This window comes from Astyanax mexicanus, chromosome 1 (assembly GCF_023375975.1).
Source record: "Astyanax mexicanus isolate ESR-SI-001 chromosome 1, AstMex3_surface, whole genome shotgun sequence".
Taxonomy (NCBI): Eukaryota; Metazoa; Chordata; class Actinopteri; order Characiformes; family Acestrorhamphidae; genus Astyanax; species Astyanax mexicanus.
In genome coordinates, this window is record NC_064408.1 from 6905707 (window position 1) to 6931279 (window position 25573).

A 25573-nucleotide genomic window follows, 5' to 3' on the forward strand; every position below is an offset into this window, starting at 1 on the left:
AGACACATTAACACACAATTTATTAATAAAGAGGCAAAACTTTAAAAAAGAGTAGTCAGGGACAGGCAGGGTTACAAACAAAATAGCAGCAAGAGTAAACAACATACCAGAGTGAGCAGGCAAAATGGTCATGCACAGGTAATCCAAAATACATGGATGGGCAGAGAAAAAGAAGAAGTTAAAATACAAAATAAAGTTTGGCGACGAGAAAATAAAACAATACCGGGTAAGGAAGAACAGGTAACAGGGGGTATATATACTAGGGAACACAGGTGTGAGTAATCCTATAAATTAGGTGAGCCGGAACGCTAGGCCTGGACAATAATTCGATATCGGTATTTATCGCGATAAGAAATGTTTCAATAACGGTGATATCATTTTTGTGGTATATCGATATGTATTATTTACAGATCTGTCACGGACATGCGATTTACTGGCGTCAGCTCGCCGCACAGCTGAACACAATCAGCTTCCGTAGCTGGACTATCTCTGTGCGTGATGACGTAATCACATAGGCACGTAGCCAGATAGGCTAGGCTAGGCTAGATTTGGCTAGGCTAGGCTAGGCTCGGGTCCGCTACGCATCTAAAATGCCTCGCGCTGGAGCCAAACGGAGCCGGCACGAGCGGATCCAAGGTTAAGGTAGGCTCGGTTTGCATCTGAAATGTTCCGCGCTGGAGTGGAACGGAAAGGAACCGAGCCTAGCCTAGCCTCGGGTCCGCCTACGGGTTCGCTCGGTCCGCCTACGGGTCCGCTCCGTCCGCCTCTGGTTCGCTCGGTCCGCCCACGGGTCCGCTCGGTCAGCGGTCAGTTGCGGGTCCTCTTTGTCAGCCGCGGGTCCTCTTGGCTCCCAGCGCGGGACATTTTTGATGCAAAATGAATGCCCCTGCCGCTTCCACAAGTGATTAATTGAAGGAGGGAGGTCTAATTCAGTGGTGAGGATTTGGTTCAACTCTCGAAGGTCTGCTAAACTTCAGTTTTCTGCAAATTGTGCCGGAGAGTGGAGCAGGTTAGCAGCGGTAACGTTAAAACATCTAATCTGTTCCACCACCTCAATCAGTTCCACTACATACAATATTTTCCTTATACTGGCTGAAGCACTTTTATAGCGTATGTTGTAAGTTATTTAAGTTATTTAAAGTTTATGAATCCTTTAGGTTTGTTTATTTGACGGGGATATCATGTTCCTTTTATGTTCATAAAGAGTTGTATTTTGGCTGAAGCACTTTTGTAGCTTATATTGTAACTAAGTTATTTATAGTTGATAAAGCCTATAGGTTTGTTTATTTGACGGGGAAATTTTGTTGCTTTTATGTGTATAAAGGCTTCTTGTGTTCTTTATCCTAGTTGGAACACTTTTGTTTTGATCTGTTAAATTTGTTTACAAAAGACTAAGAAGCTCTGCTTCTATCCTAATTTTAAGTTATTTTTTATTGGTAATAGTTATATTGGCTTATGTTTTGATAGGGATGTCATGTTTTTATTTTGCTATATGCAAATAAAATTGAGCATTGATTTATCTTGACTATTGTTTATTTCTTAAGTATTATAATGTTTTCGTGAAAGGAGGTTTCAAAGACTTAAATTAAGTAGACAGTAGTAGGTACTAGGGGTGTGCCATATCATATATCACGATATTATACTCTGAAATATCGTGCCACATCACTCATCCCTAATTATCACATCAGGGTACTAATTTTTTTGCTGTTTTAAGCAAAATAAAAACTCACACATTTCTAATTTCCTATTAAATATTTACTAGAGACAGATTATATCTGTAAAGTATCATTTATTTTACTTTAATACTGGATATATGGAGATATTTGGAGTGCATTATTATTATTAGTATCATGTAATTCTCAATTATTGACTTCTGTTATAAATCTGCTAAAATTATTGTTTTTTTATATATCTTAAAGGTGTGCAATATCATATCGTATACAATAATAAAAAAGTTTTTTGTTTTTTTGTCATATCGCCAAGAGTATCGCTATCGCGATAATACCATGAAATATTGTGATATTATTTTAGGGCCATATCGCCCACCCCTAGTAGGTACGTATTTCCATTGCAGGGATTCTTAGCAGTTTTCTGAGGCCTTCTAAGTATTTATATCGATATCGGAATTATATCGTATCGACCGAAATTAAGGAATATATCGTGATATGAATTTTGGCCATATCGTCCAGCACTACGGAACGCTGAAAGTTTGGTGCAGATGCATACCATCACAAATGCCAATTATTGGGTTATCTTAGTTATTTTAGTTAGTTATTTTACAGAAAATATTTTTGTGCATTATGAAGCATTCTAAAAAAATTTTTGTTATGTCTCATTTTATTTTATTTTTACATTTGCCATTTTTTTCACTTTACATTGTTCTGTTTAAAAAATATATGATAAATGTACCAATAGAAATAATCCAAAATTACTTTAATTGAAAGTTATGACAGGATATTTCTTTTCCACCGTAAAATTGCTATTTTGGAATTTAGGGCTCTATTTTAGCATTCTATATGCGAGCCATTAACACCTTGTGCACCTTGTAGCTTGATTTAGGGCTTGTCAGTGTGTCTTTGCTGTCGTAACGACAGGAAAAGTACACCTTGCGTAGCTTAAAATGTGCAAAAGGCGTTTACTAGTTCTCTTAATTAATTATGGGTGTAATTAGGTTTTGGGCATAATATAAAATGAACCAATCAGTGTGTCGCTTGCAATTTGCTTGCAAAGAGCCAGGTGCGCACTGATTTTAGCGGATTGCCATACCTGAATGGGTTTACCCCTTTTAGCAGAGGAAACAGTGTGTAATAGGGCTAATCAAATTTTTATCATTTTTAACATTCATATTAATATTTAAAGTTTATATATATATATATATATATATATATATATATATATATATATATATATATATATATATGTATATATATATATGTTTATATATATATATATACATATATATATATATATATATATATATATATATATATATATATATATATATATATATATATATATATATATTGTGGGTGCAAAAGAAATCCACAATTGGATTTACCATGGGATTTTAAAGTATTGGACTTTAAAGTCCTGCGATGGATTGGCGGCCTGTCCAGGGTGTATCCTGCCTTCTGCTGGTGCCAGCTGGGATAGGCTCCAGCCACACCCCCCCCCCCGCGACCCATCACGGATAAAGCGGTTGACAATGAGATGAGATGAGATGAGTTTAAAGTCAAGACTATGATGTAACAGTCTTGGGGTTTAGGACTAAGCCTCTTTTACAGCTCTATTAAATGAGAAAGCAACAGTGTTTAAGGTTCATGTTTGCTATGCTTATGTACTAAACTTTTATTACCAAATTAAAAATAAAAAGGAAGAAAAAAAGCATGTTTAATAGACTATATCGTCGCTGTACAGTATCTCTTTCTTTTGTGTTTTTTTATTATATTACATAATTTAAACACACAATCTGTCACTTACACTGTTTTAGTATTTCTTCATAAATGGACCAATGGAAATAGTCCAAAATTACCTAAAAAGTAAACTTTTTTTTTTTTTTTACTTTGACTTCCATTGAAAGTTAACCCTTCTATTACGTTCAAATTTACTAACATCTTTAATGTTTGGGGTCAGTTTGACCCAAGTTTATATCACATGCTATATGTGTTTATTGACTACTAGCCAGTTAGCCAGTTAAAAAATATAATTTTTTGTAATATAAAACCTTTAGAATTTAAAATATTTTATGTAATCAACAATAGTAACATCTATTATGTTTGGGGTGAAAATTGATTTGTATAAACCAGAGACTGTAAAAAAGATGGACGCCGTGTTGCCGTTTCCATTCATTCAATGAAAATGAAGCCAAAATCTTCCTCCATGTTGGCGATCCTGAAACCCGAGTCTGTAGAGCGCAGTAGAGACCAGAGGAGGGAGAAAGACTGTGGAGAGACAGCCTACTCATTTAAATAACCCCGCCCCTGAGGGCTGCCTCGAGGTCACAGGCTGCAGAGCGGGGCGGAGCGGAGCTGACGGTCTATTATTGGTCCCGCCCATAACAAGCCCTTTAACAATAACCACACCTTTTTTGAATAGAGCTGAATAACGCTTTAAAAAACGAATTCTGTGGGGATATAAAAATTTGACCATATAAGCAGAGGTTACACTAGCTGTTACATTTAAATAATGGAGGTAGAATTACAGTATATTAGAAAAAAACGTGATTGAAAGTTGTTCTGTTTTGCCATTGAAACCTATGGGGATGGGTGGGGTTACACAGCTTTCTGAAACCGAACAGCAGGGGGCGCCCGACCTGTGGTGGCTTCACTTTTGAGAGACGATGCTCTGTCCAGCAATACACAGTCTATGATATAAACCTTTTATATCTCTGCATCACCTCGCTATGTTGTGTAAACTATCAATATATTTGTAGGAACAATGTATATTTCTCCACTGAATGAGAAATATCAAAGTTCTCATGAGAATTATGTTTCCACCCTCTTGTTTAATAAACTATCAGTGTTTCTTGCACTAATACAGATATAATTATGTTATTTTAGGGCTCTTTTTTAAAGATTATAAAATTACATGTCAAAGTGACCTTTACATCATTTCACATAAATGTGTGTAAAATTCTGATTTTTTTTATATGTGTTATACAGCTAAAACAGCTTGGGGTCAAATTGACCCCAAACAACAATGATGTATACAAAATGTGTACAGGACACAAAAAAACATATAATCTCATTAATTTTATGTTTACCCAGTTTTCCCCATTAAATTAGGAAAAGTCAGTAAATATGAAGTAAATAAAATGATATTAACTGCTTATTTGAAGAAGCTAAACATGGAATGGGGTCAAATTGAGCCCAAACATAAAAGGAAGGTTAAAAGGGTTTTCTTGGTTACTAACCAAGAAAATCACTGTTTGTTTTTATCATTTTTTTGCTAAAACTGAGGCTATACTGATGCTGTAAATACTATCAAAACTTCACCACAGTCTATTAATTACATTGCCAGTGGTAATCAAAGGGGCCCAAGCACAGCATACCACTGCAAAGGAGCCATTAAAGCACAAATTATGGGATTTTTGTAAAGAATGAACTCTAATTGTAATACATTTAAAAATTAAAAGAGTAGTAGAGTTTAGAGACTCTATTATTATAGAAAATTACTGATATTTTCTCCAAGAAAAGATTCTGCCCAATTGGCTTGGTTTTTTTAATATCTTTAGTGATTCTCCATTATGACCATGAAGAAATTGTGTTTAGTATTTTTAAAGTTTTCACTGGGGTCAGGTGGTTTATCTTTAACAGCCTAAAAGATTAACGAACCAATGTAGGCGCATATAAAAATACTGTGTTCTCTCAAAACACCCAGCAGTACTAGATTATTTAAAATATCAGTTCGGGTTAAGACTGTACCCGTTATAAAAATATCAGCTAGAACACTGTTTTATATCTTCAGCACGCTCCCTCTCCTCCCTCTTCCTTCATAATTCTTCTGAAATCAGTTGGTGAAATAGTGAAATAGTAAATGTTCTTTGCACTGGCTGTTCTTCATGCGGGAAAATGATGGTAAAATGGTGAAAAGCCCATTATCGGCCTCAGACGTGAAGTAGCTGTTGACGCCGGATGAGCAGCCCATTAAAAACCTATTGAAGTTGCTATCATTGACAAGATCTTTGAATTCTTCCAGTAACACCAAGTCTTACTGACTCCAGAAAGGTCTAAATTGAGCATTATTAACATACCAATGAGGTACACTGTGTGCCTCCCCCCCCCCCCCCCCCCTCTAAAGTGGCACTCTTCCACATCTATCCATACTGTTTAAAAAGGCTCATGTTTGCTGCCCGTCTGGAAAATGATCTTTTTTATCAGATGGAGGTCAACAAGTTCAGGTTCAGATGCTTTCAGAGCAGCCTGTAGACCCAACGGTTAGACCCAACAACACTCTGGAGGCTGAATTAATGGAAAATGAAAATCTTTACTGACCTGCTCTGTCTTCATAAATACAGTGGTCTGGAAAGGTTTGGGCACCCCTGATTATTTTCCTGATTTTCCTTTAGAAATCTTTGGTTGTTCGGATAAGCAATTTTAGCGGAATATACAGTTGCAAAAAAAAAAGTATGTAAACCCTTTGGGATTACTTGTATTTCTGCATAAATTAATCATTAAAGGTGTTCTGATCTGACAAAAAATGATATGTTTGCATGGTTTTATTTAGTGAGGGGGGAAAAAAACCCTCTATGTGAACCCCTAGGCTAATGACTTTTCTAAGAGCTAATTGGAGCAGGATGTGATGGTATGATTGGATGTGTAAAAAAACACACACACACACCAGTTCTGAGTTTGCTGTGCTTAAGAAGCAGCATTGCTTGATGTGAGTCATGCCTCACACAAAAGATCAACGCTCAGAAGAACTACGTTCAAGAATTGTTGACTTGCACGAAGCCGGAAAGGGTTACAAAAGTATCTCTAAAAGCCTTGATGTTCACGTGTCCACGGTCTACAAGACAGACAGTCTACAAATGGAGAAAGTTCAGCACTGTACATCCTGTAAAGACGACTGCAAGTGCACAGCATATGATCAGAATGATCAATGAGGTGAGGAAGAATCCTAGAGTGTCAGCTAAAGACTGGGAGTTCATGGTAGGGCACCATGGAAGAAGCCACTGCTGTCCAAAAAGAACATTACTGCACATTTTTACATTTTCAAAAGAGCACCTGGACGCTCAATAGCACAACTGGCAAAATATTCAGTTAATCATAATATATAATCTACAAGTTTACCTAGCCTTGGGGGTGGCATGACTCCAGACTGATAGTGAGTCTTAATCAGAAAATGGGGGACACACCCACCCATCAAGTATGCAAATACAGTAGATTGTGCCAGAAGCCAATGGAAAAAAAGCTGTAAATGGCAACAGCTTAAACTCAGTTATTATAAGTTGGTTCAACTCAAAGATCTCAGTTTGAATGTTTATATGTGCCCACAAACGTTCAACTAACTCAAAATAGTTGAGTATTGTTTAGAAATATTCAATTTTATGCAAAAACTGATCTAATTAATTTGAGTTAAAACAGCTTATGGGTTTACATAGTAGATGCTCGACTACATGTCTATTAAATGCAACTGAACTCTAATGTGAAAATAAATTATTCTCTATTGAAGGTAATCAAATACCTAACTCAAACACAAACTTTAATAAACAAAACAAAAAAAAAACATTTTAAGACCAGAGTTTAAGAGTTTCTTTGATTTGACCAAATTGAAAACCTCTGGAATATAATCAAGAGGAAGATGGATGATCAGAAGCCGTCAAACCACCAAACTGAACTGCTTGAATTTTTGCACCAGGAGTAAAGCAGCATAAAGTTATCCAAAAGCAGTGTGTAAGACTGGTGGAAGAGAACAAGATGTTAAGATGCATGAAAAAAAAATGTGATTAAAAACCAGGGTTATTCCACCAAATATTGATTTCTGAACTCTTAAAACTTTATGAATATGAACTTATTTAAGGTCTGAAAGCTCTGCGTCATTTCTCAAATCATTATTTTCTGCAAATAAATGCTCCAAATGACAATATTTTTATTTGGACTTTGGGAGAAATGTTGTCCGTAGTTTTTTATAGAATAAAGCAACAATATTTGAATGTTTTACTCAAACATATACCTATAAATAGCTTTTTGAGAGCTGAATAATGGAACATCCACTGTATAAAATGTGTTACTGTACTTTGAAACTAGCAAAAGAAGAAGGAAACGATTAGAAAAAGCTCCAAAGTAAAGATTTCTGCTTGGAAAGAACATCTAGAAGCTCGTGTCACGTCCGCCGCCAGTGCTCTACAAGAAACAAACCCTAGTTTCACATCACATACAGCGATATAGACCAGCCAACATCAACGCACTCCCAAACCACGCTGACTGCGGCTTGAAGCTTCACTGAAGGCGATGATATGTTTCAGAACAGCTTAATCATGTGTGGCAATATTTTGTAATTTCCGACGTCGTCCACTATCGAAAGCTTTCTTATCCTCGTAATATTTAGTTCTAGTGATAGGCCGAGCCCATAAAGCTGTCATATCTGGATGAAATACTCACCATTGAAAAAGTGAGAATGTGCTTGCGGGCTGATAAGGGAACGGTCTTGACGAATCCCGTGCCAGTTCACCACTTTTACACGTTTTACACACCCTATCCATCACAGAATCACACACACACACTTCCTGTTCTTCGCCACTGTGCTGGACGGATGAACTATGGCTGCCTGAAATAGAAACAGATCAGAGTTCAGAGTTTACGCAAGACTGGAACATGGTGAAGCTGAAAAAGCAACTTTACAAGAGAAAAGCAACGTACGCAAGTGGGACATTGGACTAATGCTTTGCTACCATGATCAGGAGATAGCAAAGGGAGATTCGAATCCTGGTCATGCAGCTTGCCATCAGCTGCCGGAGCCCTGAGAGAGCACAGTTGGCCTTGCTCTCTCTGAGTGTGAACAGTAGATGGCGCTCTTTTATCCCCTCCTCACTTGTAGGGTGATGTGGATCAGCACAAGGCTGCATCTGTGAGCTGATGTATCAGAAGAATCGAGTATCGAGTCGCTGTGCTTTCCTCCGGGTGCACTGTGATGCTACTCGGTCTACTCAGTTCAAAAAGAGGTGGAGTCTAGTCTTCACCCTCCTGGTGTTGGGGCATCACTAGTGATAGAGGGAGTGTAAATTAAAATAGAAATAAAAAGTCAGTTTAAAAAGAGTTTATTTCCAGTCATTTTGCAGAACTTCTACTGGTCCATTGATAAAGAAATTTTGAGTCAGTGTAAAGGGACAGTTTGTATGTTCAAATTGTGTGTCAAACTAAAAATCGACGAAAATGGAGATACTTGTTTTTCATTGGACATTGACGATATAAAGTGTGAAATAACCTCTTTAAAGTTTTGCTTTGAGGAACCATCTAAAAACCTTAAGGAGTTCATCATCCACAGTTTCCAATTGAAGAACTACTGAACTAGAAGAACTAATTAAAGAACTACTCATTACTTAAGACCAATTGATACTTTTGGTAATTGCAGTGTTGGCAGTGTGCCAAGTCCTGCTGGAAAATGAAATCTGCATCTCCATAAAAGTTGTCTTGTAAGATTTTGCGGGAAAACTAAACTGCACTGACTTTAGACTTGATAAAATATAACACAGTGGATCAACACCAGCAGATGACATCTATCTCTCTATCTATCCATCCATCCATCCATCCATCCATTTATCCACCTATCCACCTGATGTTATGAAGATGTTCTGACCCAGTCATCTCTCCAGCACAATCTGGTTCTAGTCAGTGTGGATCAGACTCTTAAACTTGCCCGTTTTTATGGCTTTTAGCACGTTGTCTTGAAGAACAGGGAGACTATGTGTGAACTGTTTCCTAACAGGTAAATTTTACAGCGGTCATCAAAGTGTCTTGAAGGCAGGTTGTGTCTGTTTTGGCTGTACAGTCCGTGCATGACTGAAACCACTCATGAGTTCATCAGCACTGCTGTAAAAACGTCCGAGTTTTTCTTCTTTCTTCTCTCTGGCTTCTATTCAAAAAACACAAAAGTCAAAAAATGATTTATATTCCCCTGGAAATGTACAATATTGTGTGTGTGTTTATTACTGTATTTGTACAGACATTATTATGAATACCCCTCCACACACAAAAAACTAACTGAATTGGCCACATTATGACAATTGATAATTAGTTTATTTTAGTACTATGGGCTCTATTTTAGTGATCTTTATTGTATTGGTCAATTAGGGCTCGCACAGCTGGATTTAGGGCGTGTTGGATAAGCAGTCCCATTCAAGCTCCAAAGTCCAAAGAAATTCAAGCTGTCCTGCAGGCTCAGGGTGCATCAGTATTTGAGCGAACTATTGAGAACTGTCAATATTTAAATTAGTGAAATGCTATGGTAGGAGACTGCAGTTTACCTAAATGTACGAGAGCATGCCAAAAATCCTCCTAGGAAAATGTATTATGGACAGATGAGAGAAATAATGATGCATTTTGTGTAATATTATATTATTTTTGTTGATATAATCAGTTTTTTATGTTGTTCCAATACACACAGGACAAAGGACAAAAACAGGTGTATAAAAGAACATGGGTAATTGCAATAATTTTCTGGGAGAAATACATCAAATAAATATATTCTGGGAAAAAAAAATGACTGTAGCCATGACTGTAGCTATATTGTTGCTATGCCTAGATTTAGCCTACCGATGTTTAGCACAAACTGCCATTCCATCCTATTAAGAAGTGCAGGCAAAATCATTTTGTTGATGCTACAGTATGTGGTTATTATGTTGCCCCTTAGTTAGTGTTACTCTAAATTGTTGCTTTGTGGTTGCTATGGGGTTTCTAAGAGGTTGCTACAGTTTTGTTTCCTTATTCCTTATTCCTTATTATTGGACCGACATGGTGTTGCTTTATGGTTACCATAGTGTTGCTAGATGGCTGCTATGGCATTGCTAAGTGGCATTCCTGGTGGTTGATGTGGTGTTGTAAGATAAATACTAAAGTATCTGTAATATCAAAAGGTTGTTGTTTTGTTTGTTGCTACGTTTCCTTTAGGTAGTTGCTAGGGCATCGGTACAATCAGTATTTTCTGCAATATTTCAAGTGGTTGGTATGGTGTTGCTTAGTGGTTCCTAAGGTGTTTCAAGGTCATTATTATGCAGTTTTATAGCATCCCAGAAGATTAGTATATTGTCCCAGGTGTTTGCTAAGGTTTTCCTAGTGGTTGCTGTAGTCCTGCATGTGGTTGGCTGGGTATTAATATTTATTATATTTGCATAAACAGTCCATAAATAATACGTTGATTTGTGTAAAAAAAAAAAAAAAAAAAAAGCTGTAGAACGGCCTTCAAATCTGGAATTTGTATAATGTTAGCATCCTCACTCTTCGGATGATATTTTGTCTTAACAATAGTTGCGTTAAACAAGGTTATTGTCATCACTTGACGTCCATATTTGGCCACTGATATAAGGATCATTAATATATCAGGGTAATCCCACTCTTTTACAGCACAATAAACATTTAATTATTAATATTTTCAGATATTGTATTTGGATTATAAACAAAGCTTAAATATCTGTAAAAAAAAAAAAAAAAAAAAGGAAAAAGGTAACAGAAGAGCTCATTCCAATTAAATTGCAATATTGAGGTCAGCAAAAATTATTGAAGTTATGCCATTTTAATAAAAAAAACACTTTGACAGCCTAAATAGCGGTTGGTGTGGTGCAGTGGATAACACCACTATGTTACGCGGGAGACGGAGGGATGGACGTAAGTGCAATATATACTTTATTAAACAAACAAGATAAAATAAAACAATAAACAAAACGCGGGTAACGCAAAAAACATACAAAAAAAACAAGGCTAGGATAAATATAAACTGAGAAACACTGACTAAGAAACTAAGACGAGGATACAAACGGACTGCAGGGATACAAAGATACGAAGGATACAGCATACAAAAAATACAAAATACAAAAGACTCGACACTGAACATTCAAACAGAGGGGCTTAAATACATGAGGAGAGTGAGAAACACCTGGGCTTGGATGACGAGGGGGCGGGGTTACAGACAAGACACAGGTGAGAACACTAATAGCTAGGGCAGGGCTGGGGCGGAGCTAGGGTGGAGACAGGTACAAAAACAACAACACAAGCACATGGCTGGGAAACATGACAGGTAAACAGAGGGGCAGGAGCACAAGAGACAAAATAAGGCAGAAACAGAAGACAGACATGGGCTAAGGTGTTACACACTACCTGCCAGTGAGCTACCACATCATGTGGGAGACTGGGGTTCAATTCCCAGTCTGGGTGACTGAATGCTGCTCTACACCAATAAGAGTGCTTGAGCAAGACTCCTAACTTTTGAGTAAAATGAACATTGTTGTTTTATTCTATAAACTACAGACAACATTTCTCCCGAATCCCAAATATAAATATTGTCATTTAGAGCATTAATTTGCAGAAAATTACAAAAAAGATGCAGAGCTTTCAGACCTCAAATAACGCAAAGAAAACCAGTACATATTTTTAAAGAAGTTTTAAGAGTTCAGAAATCAATATTTGGTGGAATAACCCTGGTGGTTTTTAATCACAGTTTTTTTTTCATGCATCTTGGCATCATGTTCTCCTCCACCAGTCTTACACACTGCTTTTGCAAAAATTCAAGCAGTTCAGTTTGGTTTGATGGCTTGTGATCATCCATCTTCCTCTTGATTATATTCCAGAGGTTTTAAATTTGGTAAAATTTAATTTTTCAAGTGGTCTCTTATTTTTTTCCAGAGCTGTTTATACTATGGTATAAGCATATAAACACCAAGTAGTGTTTTGTTCCTATCACACATCCTTATTAGGGACTGTGTGTGGCGTCAGGCATTTCGAGAGTGTGTGTGTGTGTGGAAGGGGGTGGGGAAGCCGAGTGTGTTTTGCCAGTACTCTCCCCTGTGTTTTGACATTCTGGTGGGTGAGCCAGACGACAGGCAGGCTTTGTTCTCCCAGGCTGATCATTATCACTGCCAATTGTTTGCAGAGGTCCTCAGATCCACAGTCTATCTATACCACTCAAAACCCTGCGGTCCACTGACAGCCTGTCCATCCCTGAGAGAGAGAGAGAGAGAGAGAGAGAGAGAGAGAGAGAGAGAGCCAGAGGGAAGAGCCACAAGGAAACTGGAGAAGAACACAGAGACCACTGAGTGTCGGGAAAAGACATTGAGATAAAATACTGAGATAGGATTAAAACAGGAAAACCAAAGCAGAGGAAAGAACAAAAAAACAGAAAGAATATGAACTGTGAAAAGCATTTAAAGCTATATAAAAAGATTGAGTAACATGACCAACATCATAAAGACCAGAATAACTAGCAATACCAAATCATCATGACCATGATCATTGAGCAACATGATCCAACATTGAGCCAAGATGACCAAACTGGTTAAGTGACATTACCAGGCTGGTTTATTAGCATGACCATGTTATGTAATATAACCCATATGACCAAGCTGGTTGAGTAATATGACCAAAATGACCAAGCTAGTTGAGTAATTTGACCAGTGCAACCAAAGCTGGTTGAGTAATATTTCCAGTTTGACCAGGCTTGTTGAGTAATTTTACCAATCCAACCAAGCCGGTTGAGTAATACGACCAATATGGCCTAGCCGTTTGAGTAATATGACCAAAATGACCAAGCCGGTTGAGTAATTTAACCACAATGACCAAGCTGTTTGAGTAATATGACCAATATGACCAAGCCGTTTGAATAATATGACCAATATGGCCTAGCTGGTTTACTTATATGGCCAATATGATCAAGCTGGTTGAATAATATGACCAATATGGCCTAGCTGGTTGACTTATATGACCAATATGATCAAGCTGGTTGAGTTATATGACCAATATGACCAAGCTGTTTGAGTAATATGACCAATATGGCCTAGCTGGTTGACTTATATGACCAATATGATCAAGCTGGTTGAGTTATATGACCAATATGACCAAGCTGTTTGAGTAATATAACCAATGTGACCAAGCTGGTTGAGTAATTTGACCAATATGACAAAGGCGTTTCAATAATATTACCAAAAGAAACAAGCCAGTTGAGTAGTTAAACCAATATGTAGCCATTTGAATAATATTATCAATATGACCAAGCTGATTTAGTAATTTGACCAATATGACCAAGCTGGTTGAGTAATATGACCAATATGATCAGGCACATTGAGTAATATGACCAATATAACCAAGCTGATTGAGTAATATGACTAATATGACCAGGCACATTAAGTAATATAACAAAAATAACCTAGCTGAGTAATATGACCAATATGGCCTAGTAGGTTGAATAATATAACCAATATAATCAAGCTGGTTGAGTAATTTGACCAATGTGACAAAGCTGTTTCAATAATATGACCAATATGACCAAACCAGTTGACCAATATGACCAAGCTGGTTGAGTAATATAACCAAAATGACCAAGCTGGTTAAGTAATTTTAAGCTGGTTGAGTTATATGACCATTACGATCAAGATGGTTAAGTAGTATGACCAATGTCACCAAGCTGTTTGAGTAATATGACCAATATTTACAAGCTGCTTGAATAACATGACCGGCTACACCAAGCTGGTTGGTCATCCTAACCAAGTTAGTTGAATAGGATATTTAAACCGAACACGTTGACCAGCATGACCAGCAAAACAAAGCTGGTTGAGTTAAATGACCAGAAAGAGCAAGTTGGTGAATTAGCATGACAAGCATGACCAATCCATTTAACCATAGAGACCAGCCTGATCAAAGTGATTGACCAACATGACCAGTATTACCACGCTGATTACAGGAGTAACTGGACTAATATGATCAATGCATCTAGGAGATTGCTGATTCGAATTCCGTTCATGCAGCTTGCCGTCGGCTGCCGGAGCCCTGAGAGAGCACAATTGGTCTTGCTCTCTCTGGGTGGGTACAGTAGATGGCGCTCTTCTCTCTCATCAGTCCTAGGGTGATGTGGATCAGCACAAGGCTGCGTCTGTGAGCTGATGTATCAGAACCTAGTCGCTGCGCTTTCCTCCGAGTGCGCTGTGTGATGCTACTCAGCAATTAGAAAGTTAGAAAAAAGAGGCGGAGTCTGACTTCACATGTGTCTGAGGAGGTATGTGCTAGTCTTCACCCTCCTTGTGTTGTGGATCACTAGCTAAATTGGGAGAAAAACAGGGGTTTTAATTGGCTTTGGCAAATCAGCGTTTTTCAGCAGGAGAATGCTTGTCCATGATTTCTGATTATGTCTCGTGTTTGTCTGATAAAAGAAAGCACACACACACATTTACATACACTTTTACACACACACACACACACACACACACACACACAAACAGAGACTGAGCCAGGCTCTTTCTTCACTGGACGGCTCTGAAACCACGTAATTCAAACAGTGTGATTGTTGTAAGGCAGTGTTGTTATGATGGGCAGGGTGGACCGGGCTGCTGGACAGGATCTGAGGATGGCTTTTGGTGAGGTTTGGGGGAAGAATGCCTAACGTCTCTGCCGATGAATAACAAGAGCGGGAGAAATATGCGAGCCATGCAAAAACAGGCCGAATTACAAACAAAACAATCAGCCGGTGGGACGAGGAGATGCTTCCCTAAACAAAGAGCCGAGTCGCAGTCTCGCAACCCTGCCGTGTGGGGAAGCATCTCACTGGGATGGAGCAATGGTGTTCTGCTGGTGGTGGGTGGTGGTGGTGGTGGTGAATAAGGGGGGGGGGGGGGGTTGGGAGTGTTTTGATTGCGTAGACATAAACAATATCCATTTCAGTGAATTTCCACTTTCTGCCAGACGAATCTCACAGGTCACGTTGTTTTATACTTACACTTATAGAAACACGTTCAGAACAACAGCAACAAGACAATCAGAAAGATAGATTAGAATATAATGTGTTTTTCTTCAAATTGAACAAAGTGTGGAGTGACTATAATCCAGTATGAATTGTAAATGTAAATGTGTTTAGTTCTCTTACAGTCTTTTTCGGAGTATAAATTGCACCGGATTATAAGGCGCATTATGTGACACTAGTAAGGAACAGTGTTTTTTTCTTCTAATTCAACTGGCTGAATTGGGTGGTGGTGGTGGGGGTTAAGTCAAAGTTAAGTAAAGCTAAGATAAGTAAACAAAACTGTAATTCTCAGAATACCCAAACTGTAAGTCAAAAGAGAGCTGGATGGTAATCTACACAGATTTCTATTCTGAAAACAGTTTATTTGGGTGAGTAAAGCACTTCTGTTTATTTACAGTAAGCTTAGATTTACAGATTTCCACTAAGGCTGCGTGCAGCAGCATTAGCATTATGGGATTTACTGTTTAACACGGTTAGTGCTAGTTAGTTAATGCTGCCGATAATATAGTCTAATATACTCGCCTCTGGATGGCAAAAGAGCTAGCGCTTAGCATGATTAGCGGCTAATGCTAATACTGATCCAGCAGTGCTAGCCGGGGTAAGCAGCAGGCTACAGTTTACAGCAGGCTACAGCATGTCTAAAGTTTGGAAGTATAACTTGTTGAGCAATTATAATCCAGTATGAATATACAGTGTGTGTAGTTGTTACAGTTTAATAGTTTTACTGTAATAACTGTGGACTGTGTGACTGTAATCCAGTATGAATCTGATGATGTGTACTTCTCACACGTCTGACAGCAATAATTATACTGTGAATTTTATCCTGTATGAAGTGCGAAGTTTTTTGAGTCGTAATTGTTGATTGGTTTTAATCCAGATGTACAGTTTTGCAGTCTGACAGTGGGGTATAAATTGTGCTTGACTTTAATCCAGTATGAATCTACAAATTGTTCACATATTACATTATGAGGGAAATAATTACGGGGAGTGTTCTCAGTCTGGCAGTAATAACTGTGGCGGTAGTTTAATCCAGTATCAATTTGCAAACTGTGCACATATTAAATTATGGGGGTAAGGATTATGTGGTTAGTTAAATCCAGTATGAATCTGTAAACTGTGGCAGATATTGACTTATGCAAGCAATGATTATAGGGGTAATTGAATCCAGGACGAATATGCAAAGTTTGCAGGTCAAAAGTTATGAAAGTATTAATCCAAAGCCCCATTTTTTAATCCAGTATGAATCTGCAAACTGTGCACGTATTAAATTATTAGAGCAATTATCATGAGGTAATTGAATCCAGTATGCATCTACAAAGTGTGCAGATATTTATTTATCAGAGTAATGATTATGGGGTAGTTTAATCCAGTATGAATCTACAATCTATCCACATTTAACATTGTGAAGCAATGTCTGTGGAGTGTTTTTAATCCAGTATGAATCTGTAGATTGTGCTGGTTTTATATTGCAAAACTAATAAATGTTGGGGTTATTCCCTTTATCCAGTATGAATCTGCCGTTCAGGCTTTCGTTAGTAATAGTTGTGGATGGCTTGATTATAATCCAGTATGAATCTGCAAACTGTGCACATATTAAGTTAAGTCATATGAGTAATGATTACTGGATGCATGTTGTATATTATGAAAGTGGGGTATAAATGGGGCTTGACTTTAATCCGGTATGAATATGCAAATTGTTCACATATTACATTATGAGATAATGTGATATGTGTATTTTTTTACAGTCTGGCAGTAATAACTGTGGCGGTAGTTTAATCCGGTATGAATCTACAAACTGTGAACTTATTAAAATATGCGGGTAATGATTATGGGGGTTGTTGAATCCAGTATGAATCTGCAAACTGTGGAAGATATTGACTTATGCAAGCAATGATTACGAGGGTAATTGAATCCTGGATGAATATGCAAAGTGTGCAGGCTGTACTGTATGTTATGAGAGCAATAAATGGGGCTTGACTTTAATCCGGTATGAATCTACAAATTGTTCACATATTACATTATGAGGGTAATAATTACGGGGAGATTCTGCATGTGTAGTTTTCACAGTCTGGCAGTAATAACTGTGGCGGTAGTTTAATCCGGTATGAATCTACAGAGCGTGTTAAGAGCTCGCCCATTCCCTCGCCCACCGCGGCCGTCACGTCCAACAGCTGAGCGCCAGGGTGGTCCGAGAATACGCAGGACCCCAGCTTTAATGGGTTTTGTATTTGCTGAACGGAACTCCGTCATTAGAGGAAGTGGGAGTCCCATTTAAGCAGCTATTAGCAGTAATGGCCGTCCTTTTTCTTTTTCTTTTCTTTTCTTTTCTTTTTTTGTGCTTAAGCTCTGCTCTCACCAGGGCAATTTCCAAACTTAACAGAATCCTCTGGAATCCTGCAGGCCTGTTGTGAGTTACGGCTGCTTTTGGGCCGGGGGTCCGGCGGTGACAGGGAGCAGAGGGTCCGTTTCCTTTAGCAGATCACCGACAGGTAGTTGTTCACCCTTTTTATGTCCCCAAAAGGTGATGGATGGATGGTACTGGAGGCTTCATCAGGGTTCAGCTGGGTTCATGAGGGTTCTGGCGGGTTCAGCAGGTCCAGGTGCGGAGGCTAATCAGTGTGTATATGGATGTAGACTAATGCCTTTCTAATGACTCTCTTATTATTACAGCAATTTTACTGATACAGTCAGCATTTAATACACTGTGTTACTAATGCTGTTCATGTAGATGCTGACCCCCCATCCTGTTCCTATTTTTATTTTTATCTTTTTGTCTTTTAGGGGTGGTATGTTTCCTAAACTACAATAATAAAACAACAAACAAAAGCAAAATACTGATATATTTACTTCAGTAATTAAGTATCAATTACTAAAAGTAAAGTAAGTAAAGACGTTTATCACGATTCTGACGAATGCACATGCATACATTTATCATTGTTGTCGATTTTTTGTTTGCTACATAATTTGAACAAACTGTCCCTTACACTGTGCCAAAATGTCTTGATGAACGGACCAATGCAAATACTTCATAATGACCTGAAATAAACTATTTTTACAATCACTTCCATTGAACGATTAGAAGGTTTTTTATCCCTCTTGTAAAGTTGCTGATTTGGAGATACTTGTTTTTCATTGGATAGTTCTTGCGATGTTTTTGATGTCTTTCTCTCTCTCTCTCTCTCTATCTCTCTCTCTCAGGTTCACTCTCTATGCTGTGGACAGTCGTGGTAGCCGATCAGACTCCACATATGTGACGGTGCGCACTTCCTGCCCAATGGTGGACGACGCCAGAGCAGAAGGTACTGTTTTATCTACTAATCCATTCATTTCTCTCTCCATTCAAGCATCCATCCATCCATCCATGCATCCATCCATCCATACATTCCTTCCTCTCTCCATCCATCCTAGCATATACCCATATGTTTATCCATCCTGGCCCCCTATTCATCCCTCCTTTCTTGCATCTTATCAATCTATCTATCTATCTATCTATCTATCTATCTATCTATCTATCTATCTATCTATCTATCTATCTATCTATCTATCTATCTATCTATCTATCTATCTATCTATCTATCAATTCTTTGTTTCATCCCTCCCTTTCCCCCCTCCATCCATTCATCCTTTCATATATTCATTTATTTATCCTTCCTTTCTTGCATCTACCCATCCATCCCTTCCTTCCTCTTTCTATTCATCCATCGATCCATCCACCCATTCATTATTTATTCATCCCTACTTCTCTCCATCCATCCATCCATCCATCCATCCATCCACCAATCTACCCTTCCATCCATCCCTATACCCTATACTTCAATACACAGACCCTATACTCTCTATAATATCTATACTACACTCCCTACCTACCCTTACTCCAATTCCTCCCTCCATCCATTGTTATCCTCTTTATCCTATATAGCTCTAAACCCTACTATATATATACTTCCTATACTACCCTATATTTCAATACACAGATCCTATACTCTCTATAATCTGTATACTACACTCACTACCTATCCTTTCTCCAATTCCTCCCTCCATCCATTGTTCCCTCTCTTTATCCTATACAACCCTATACAACCCTAATATATCTATACTTCCTATACTACCCTATACTTCAATACACAGGCCCTATACTCTCTATAATATCTATACTACACACCCTACCTACCCTTCCTCCAATTCCTCCCTCCATCCATTGTTCCCTCTCTTTATCCTATATAGCTCTAAACCCTACTATATCTATACTTCCTATACTACCCTATACTTCAATACACAGGCCCTATACTCTATTTAATATCTATACTACACTTGCTACCTTCTCTACCTTTAAGTCCTCCCTCTATCCTCTTTCCTCCTGCTGTCTCTCTCAGCCGGCTCTCTCCTCGGCTGGGCTGATTGTATCGTGTGTGTGTGTGTGTGGTGTGTGTGGTGTGAATGAGGACTGAGGGGTGTGTGTGGCTGACCTGGTGGAGAGGTGGCAGGTCAGAATCTCACCCAGCTGAGGTTCCACAGCTCCATCTCTCCTCAATCCAGCAACACATCATCACCCACAGCGGTGCTGCACCACCCAGCCTCACACCTGTATATATACTGTATAATACCCCTCACTGCACGCCCACCTTCTAATCAGCGCCTTCAGCTACTTCACTAAAGCTCCACCCATTCCTGACATAGATGTGCAAATGCACACAGGCTATAGTTATATGTTATATGTCGACCCAACCATCCATTTCTTTCTCCCTCTATCCATCCATCCATTCATTCATTCCTCCCTCCCTCCATCCAAGCATCTATTAATCTATCCATCTATATCAACTTTATGTCCACCCATCCATCCCTCCTTTCCTCAATCCATTCACCCATCCTCTCCCCACCCATTTATCCATGTATCCATCTATTAAAATACTGTTTCTATCAAGGCATGGTTTATTTCATACATCTATTTATATCATCCACCCTCTATCCATCCATTCATCCATCCATCTCTCTCTCCCTCTACCCATCCATCAATCCATTCCTCCCTCCCTTGCTGCATCAAATCACCTATTAATCTATCTATTCATGCATTTATCCATTACATTACATTACATTACATTACATTTGGCAGACGCTTCTGTCCAAAGCGACTTACAATAGTCAAGTACAATGTAAAATAAGTTTAAAGGTAAAACATCTTTGGATAGGGATAAAAGGAGGTCAAAGGGGAATAATAGGATAGAGGAGTGAAGGAGGGGAAGAAAGAAATGAGGTTAGAAGTAGTTAGTGTGTTAGAGGTGTTAGGAGAGTAAGTGCTCTTTGAAGAGCTCTGTCTTCAGGAGTCTCTTAAAGATAGCGAGAGATTCTCCTGATCTGGTAGTGGAAGGTAGTTAGTTAGAGGTGTTAGGAGAGTAAGTGCTCTTTGAAGAGCTCTGTCTTCAGGAGTTTATTAAAGATAGTGAGAGATTCTCCTGATCTGGTAGTAGAAGGTAGTTAGTTAGAGGTGTTAGGAGAGTAAGTGCTCTTTGAAGAGCTCAGTCTTCAGGAGTTTCTTAAAGATAGCGAGAGATTCTCCTGATCTGGTAGTGGAAGGTAGTTAGTTAGAGGTGTTAGGAGAGTAAGTGCTATTTGAAGAGCTCTGTCTTCAGGAGTTTATTAAAGATAGTGAGAGATTCTCCTGATCTGGTAGTAGAAGGTAGTTAGTTAGAGGTGTTAAGAGAGTAAGTGCTCTTTGAAGAGCTCTGTCTTCAGGAGTTTCTTAAAGATAGCGAGAGATTCTCCTGATCTGGTAGTGGAGGGTAGTTTGTTCCACCATTGGGGAACTCTGTATGAGAACCCTTCCTATCCCTTCCTATCCATATCCACCTATTTGTCCATCCATCCATCCCTCCCTCCCTCCCTCAATTAATTCATCCCTCCTTCCCTCCATCCATTTATCCATCTAGGGCACCATTTCTTGTATTCATCATCTATCCATATATCTCTCCCTTTTTTATATCTTCCTTCCTCCCACCCTCCCTTTGTCCATCCATCCATCCATCTATCCATTCATTCCTTGCTCCAGCCATCCATGGATTTGTCCATCTATCCCTTCTTTCAAACATCATCTATTCCTTGCTCCCTTCCTTCATCCATCCATCCCTTCAAATATTTACATGTTCATCCAGCCCCCAACCATTCAACCCTAATCCACTCATCCCTCCTTCCCTCCAACCAGCCATCCAATATTCCCTACAGAGTGTCAGTAGTGCATTTATAAGAATGTCATGTTCCTGGATTCTATAAAGCAAGATTTTAGCATCACTTTTTGCAGACTGTCCTCAATAAACCAGTTCCATTAATTTCTAGAAACCTGTATGTCCACCTATCCATCCCTCCCTCCTTCTATAGATTCATCCCTCCTCCTCTCGGATCATTTATCCATCCAGCAAAGTAATGTTTATAGCATCCATCTATCCATATTTCCTACACTGTTTGTCCATCTCTCTCTCCCTTCCCATTCCTTCCTTCCTCCATATATTCCTTTAAATAATCACGTTTATCCATTCCCCAACCGTTCATCCCTCCTTTATTACATCTTCCCTTAATCCACTCATCCCTCTTTCCCTCCTTCCCTCCATCCATCTATCCATCCAATCTTCCATACAGAGTGTCAGCAGTGCTATAAAGCCAAATTGTAGCCTCCCTTTTTGCAGACTTTACTTAATAAACCAGTTCCATTCATTCCTAGAAAGGCAATCAGTATTGATCACTATTGATGACCCAACATCCTCCTGTGGGAAACAAACGGAGAATTAGACACACCGAACGGTCAGATCAAAGCTCTCTTGCTGGCTTTGTCCAGAATCGATGCCTGACCCGCCGGTTCTCTGTCCTTCATGCAGAGGTAGCAGATAAAGTCTACAACCTGTACAACGGCTACACCAGCGGCAAGGAGCAGCAGACCGCCTACAACATGCTGATGGAGATCTCTCCGCCCATGCTGTACCGCATTCAGCACCACTACAACTCGCACTACGAGAAGTTCGGCGACTTTGTCTGGAGGAGCGAGGATGAGCTCGGACCCAGGTGAGACGCCAGAATGAGCCAATTTCTTGGTTTTATCCACCAAATTCACTGTCCAATCAAAACACGCCTTCTAATTTAATGTTTTTTTTTTCCTACATTGTAAATGAATGGTGAAGTAATCCAGACTATGAAGGAACACATAAGGAATCATGTAGTAACTTAAAAGTGTTAAACAATCCAAAAAATTACTCTGTCGTTTAGGTGCTCCTATCTGGGGAGCTGCTAACTTCTAGCAGTTTCTGAGGTTGGTAACTTTGTTGAACTTATCCTGTACAACAGAGGAAACTCTTGCTCTTCCTTTTCTGTGGCGGTCCTGATGAGAGCCACTTTCATCATTATACCAGTTTCAATGGTCTTTTTGTGACTTCACTTGAGCGTACTTTCCTAGATCTTAAAAAGATTTTTTATTTTTGAAATAACTGAACTTAATTTCTTCTTAAATTCATTTTTTTTTTCTTTCTTTAGTTGAGTAGTTCTTGCTTCTCATAATATGGATTGGAACATTACTCAAATAGAGCTATTATTCACTGTATACCTGTAACTCTACCTCTTCACTACTTTACTATAACTGATGCTCTCAAACACAGTTTATTAAGAGACAAGAAATTCAAGTGATAATTAACTCTTGACGAGTTCAGCACAGCTGTTAACTGAAAGCTGAACATTCCAGGTGACTACTATGAAGAATCTAAAATACAAAACATATTCTTTTTTGTTTAACATGTTATTAAATAATTCCATATGTGTATTTCTTCACAGTTTGGATGACTTTAGTATTATCGTTGCTAATGCTGCTCCAGTAGTGCTAGCCAGGGCTAGGAGCAGGCTACAGGCCAATATATTACTTACCTTTGAATGGGAAAATAACGGTTAGCGGCTAATGCTACTCCAGCCCCCTTGCTGGAGAAACTTCACTGAAACTCCTGAATAACGCTGCACTTCAGTGAAGTGGCTTTACTGCTCCTTAATACCTGACTGTTAAAAATTCATACATAAGGAGCACCGGATTATAAGAAGCACTGTCGATTTTGGGAAAAATTAATGGATTTTAAGTGCACCTTATAGTGCAAAAAATACGGTACCTGACTAGAATGGGGTGACTGTCTAACTGCCTGCTTTTTAAGCAATTTAGAAGATCATAAGTTCAAATCCCTTCAATACCACAACCCTCTGTGGTCAGGAGACATGTGATTATAAATCATATATCATATAACACAAATTAATCAGTTTGAGCTAAAGTTTCCTTTATATTTTATGTTTTTGAGGCTCAAATTAATATGTATAGTTAATCAACCTGAGATACTTGAAGCTGATGTCTGTAAGTTTTGGGATTTGGGGGATTCAGTGCCCTCTCTGGTGAGAATGGGTAATTGCATCGAGCATGCGAAAGAATCATTTTTAACTGAGTGGGTGTGATGCGATCTCCTTTTTTGAGAGCGGATGAATCCGATTCCAGGTTATGTTGCGTCAGAGAGAAAGAGAGAGAGAGAGAGAGCTGTCAGTTAGAAACTTCACTCCTTCGTTTCTTTGTTTTTATTATGAGTAAATGAGTTTCCCCTTCTGAAGTCCCCAATGCTCCACCAGCCGCTCGCGTTCAGAAAAACTGAGCAGTATCCTCTTTTAGAGGCTGTACATGTGACGGAAGTACATAAAGACGTGTGACGTGGCCAGAAGAAGAAGAACTCCTGCAAAAAGCGACCGACGCCCCCCCCTTTTTTTTTTTTAGAATGAATATATTATTAGGCTTAGCACTGCTTAACAGAGTTGTGGGTTTCAGCACACTGTTACCATTAAACACAATATTTTATAAATATTCTTCTCCACTCAGAAATGCTTCTGCTTTCGGTTTAGAAACAAAATAATACAGACTGACACTTTAAAATAGAAATGCTGTGAGTTAGGAGACATTTTATAAATTTATTGCTGTATCATATTAATTTGGCCTAAAGGGGTTAACATGGTGTTCTACCAGCAGAACAGCATATTATGGAAAGTCTGTTCAAGCTGTTAAAAATTGCCATGTTACACGAAAGCACAAGCTGAATTATTAAAACGTATTTCTCAGTGCCGTGTAATTTATTGTTTCACATATTTTTTTTTCATATTAATTTAATTTAGTTTGTGCCCTGATCCAGCACTTTTATAAGCTGTATCACACTTCATTCAGGGTAAACCTGGGCCGATTTCACACAGAACTGCATTGAGCTGAGCTCAGTTTCGGATTCCGATCTCTCTGCTGTGGGTCGGATCCGGGTCGGGCCTGAACACAGTGTTCTAGCACAGCATTAGCGTTTGGAGCGAAATTTCAGGTCCAATCAGAGCGGATGTTAAAATAAGCTGAGGTGGGCTGGTCAGGTACAGCGTGTCTACACCTTCTGGGAAACTGGGAAGGTGGGAGAGTTTTTATCCAGAATTTAGCGAATTATGCTACATTACATGTATCTGCATTACCTATTAAATACAACAGTGGTGTGCAGTGAGGCCCTTACAACCCTTTAGAGAAGGGGTGACAGTAAATGCATGTAAATAATTACATACTTTTTAATCAGGAAATATATATCATAGTTATTGTAAGTGTAAGAATTTATTTTATAAATTAACTAAAATAAAAAACAGCAACTAACTGAAAGCATTAGTCTGTGTTTTTCAGTTGCTACAGGACTCTTATCTGACTGACAGTGATTTTAACCAATCAAAGCTTTTTAAAATGGCTTCTGCCCCCGCTGTGTGTCTGCATGGACCCTTCTGCTGATTTTCAGAAGGGTGTAGTAATGAATCTATTAGCAAAGTCGAAGGACAGTCTAACCAATCAGATTCATGATTTTCACTCCGGGGGCGGGGCCATGGATGCCTAACCACTTCTCGGCGCTGTGTTGAAGGCATAGACCATCAATATTGCACTATTGTCTTACGTATGTTTATTGTGTCTTGTTGTATTGTACATATAGTGTCTCCCACTCTTTTAGTTTATATATCTATTTCTTTTTTTTTACTTATATTTATATATCTATTTCTCCCCACACCACTGCACCTTGTTTTGTCTCATGTATGTCTATTTGTGTCCCTGCTGTATTGTACCCCTAATTTC

General features: G+C 38.6%; 1 protein-coding gene across 1 annotated transcript in view; it reads left to right on the forward strand.

Moving 5' to 3' along the window:
• Nucleotides 1-25573, forward strand: part of LOC103040661 (astrotactin-2) — a 1082674-nt gene that overhangs the window by 1028086 nt on the left and 29015 nt on the right. The window contains exons 21-22 of the mRNA XM_049465818.1: nt 18637-18737; nt 22302-22485. Coding sequence (XP_049321775.1) covers nt 18637-18737; nt 22302-22485 — 285 coding nt within the window. The remainder of the gene's footprint in view (nt 1-18636; nt 18738-22301; nt 22486-25573) is intronic.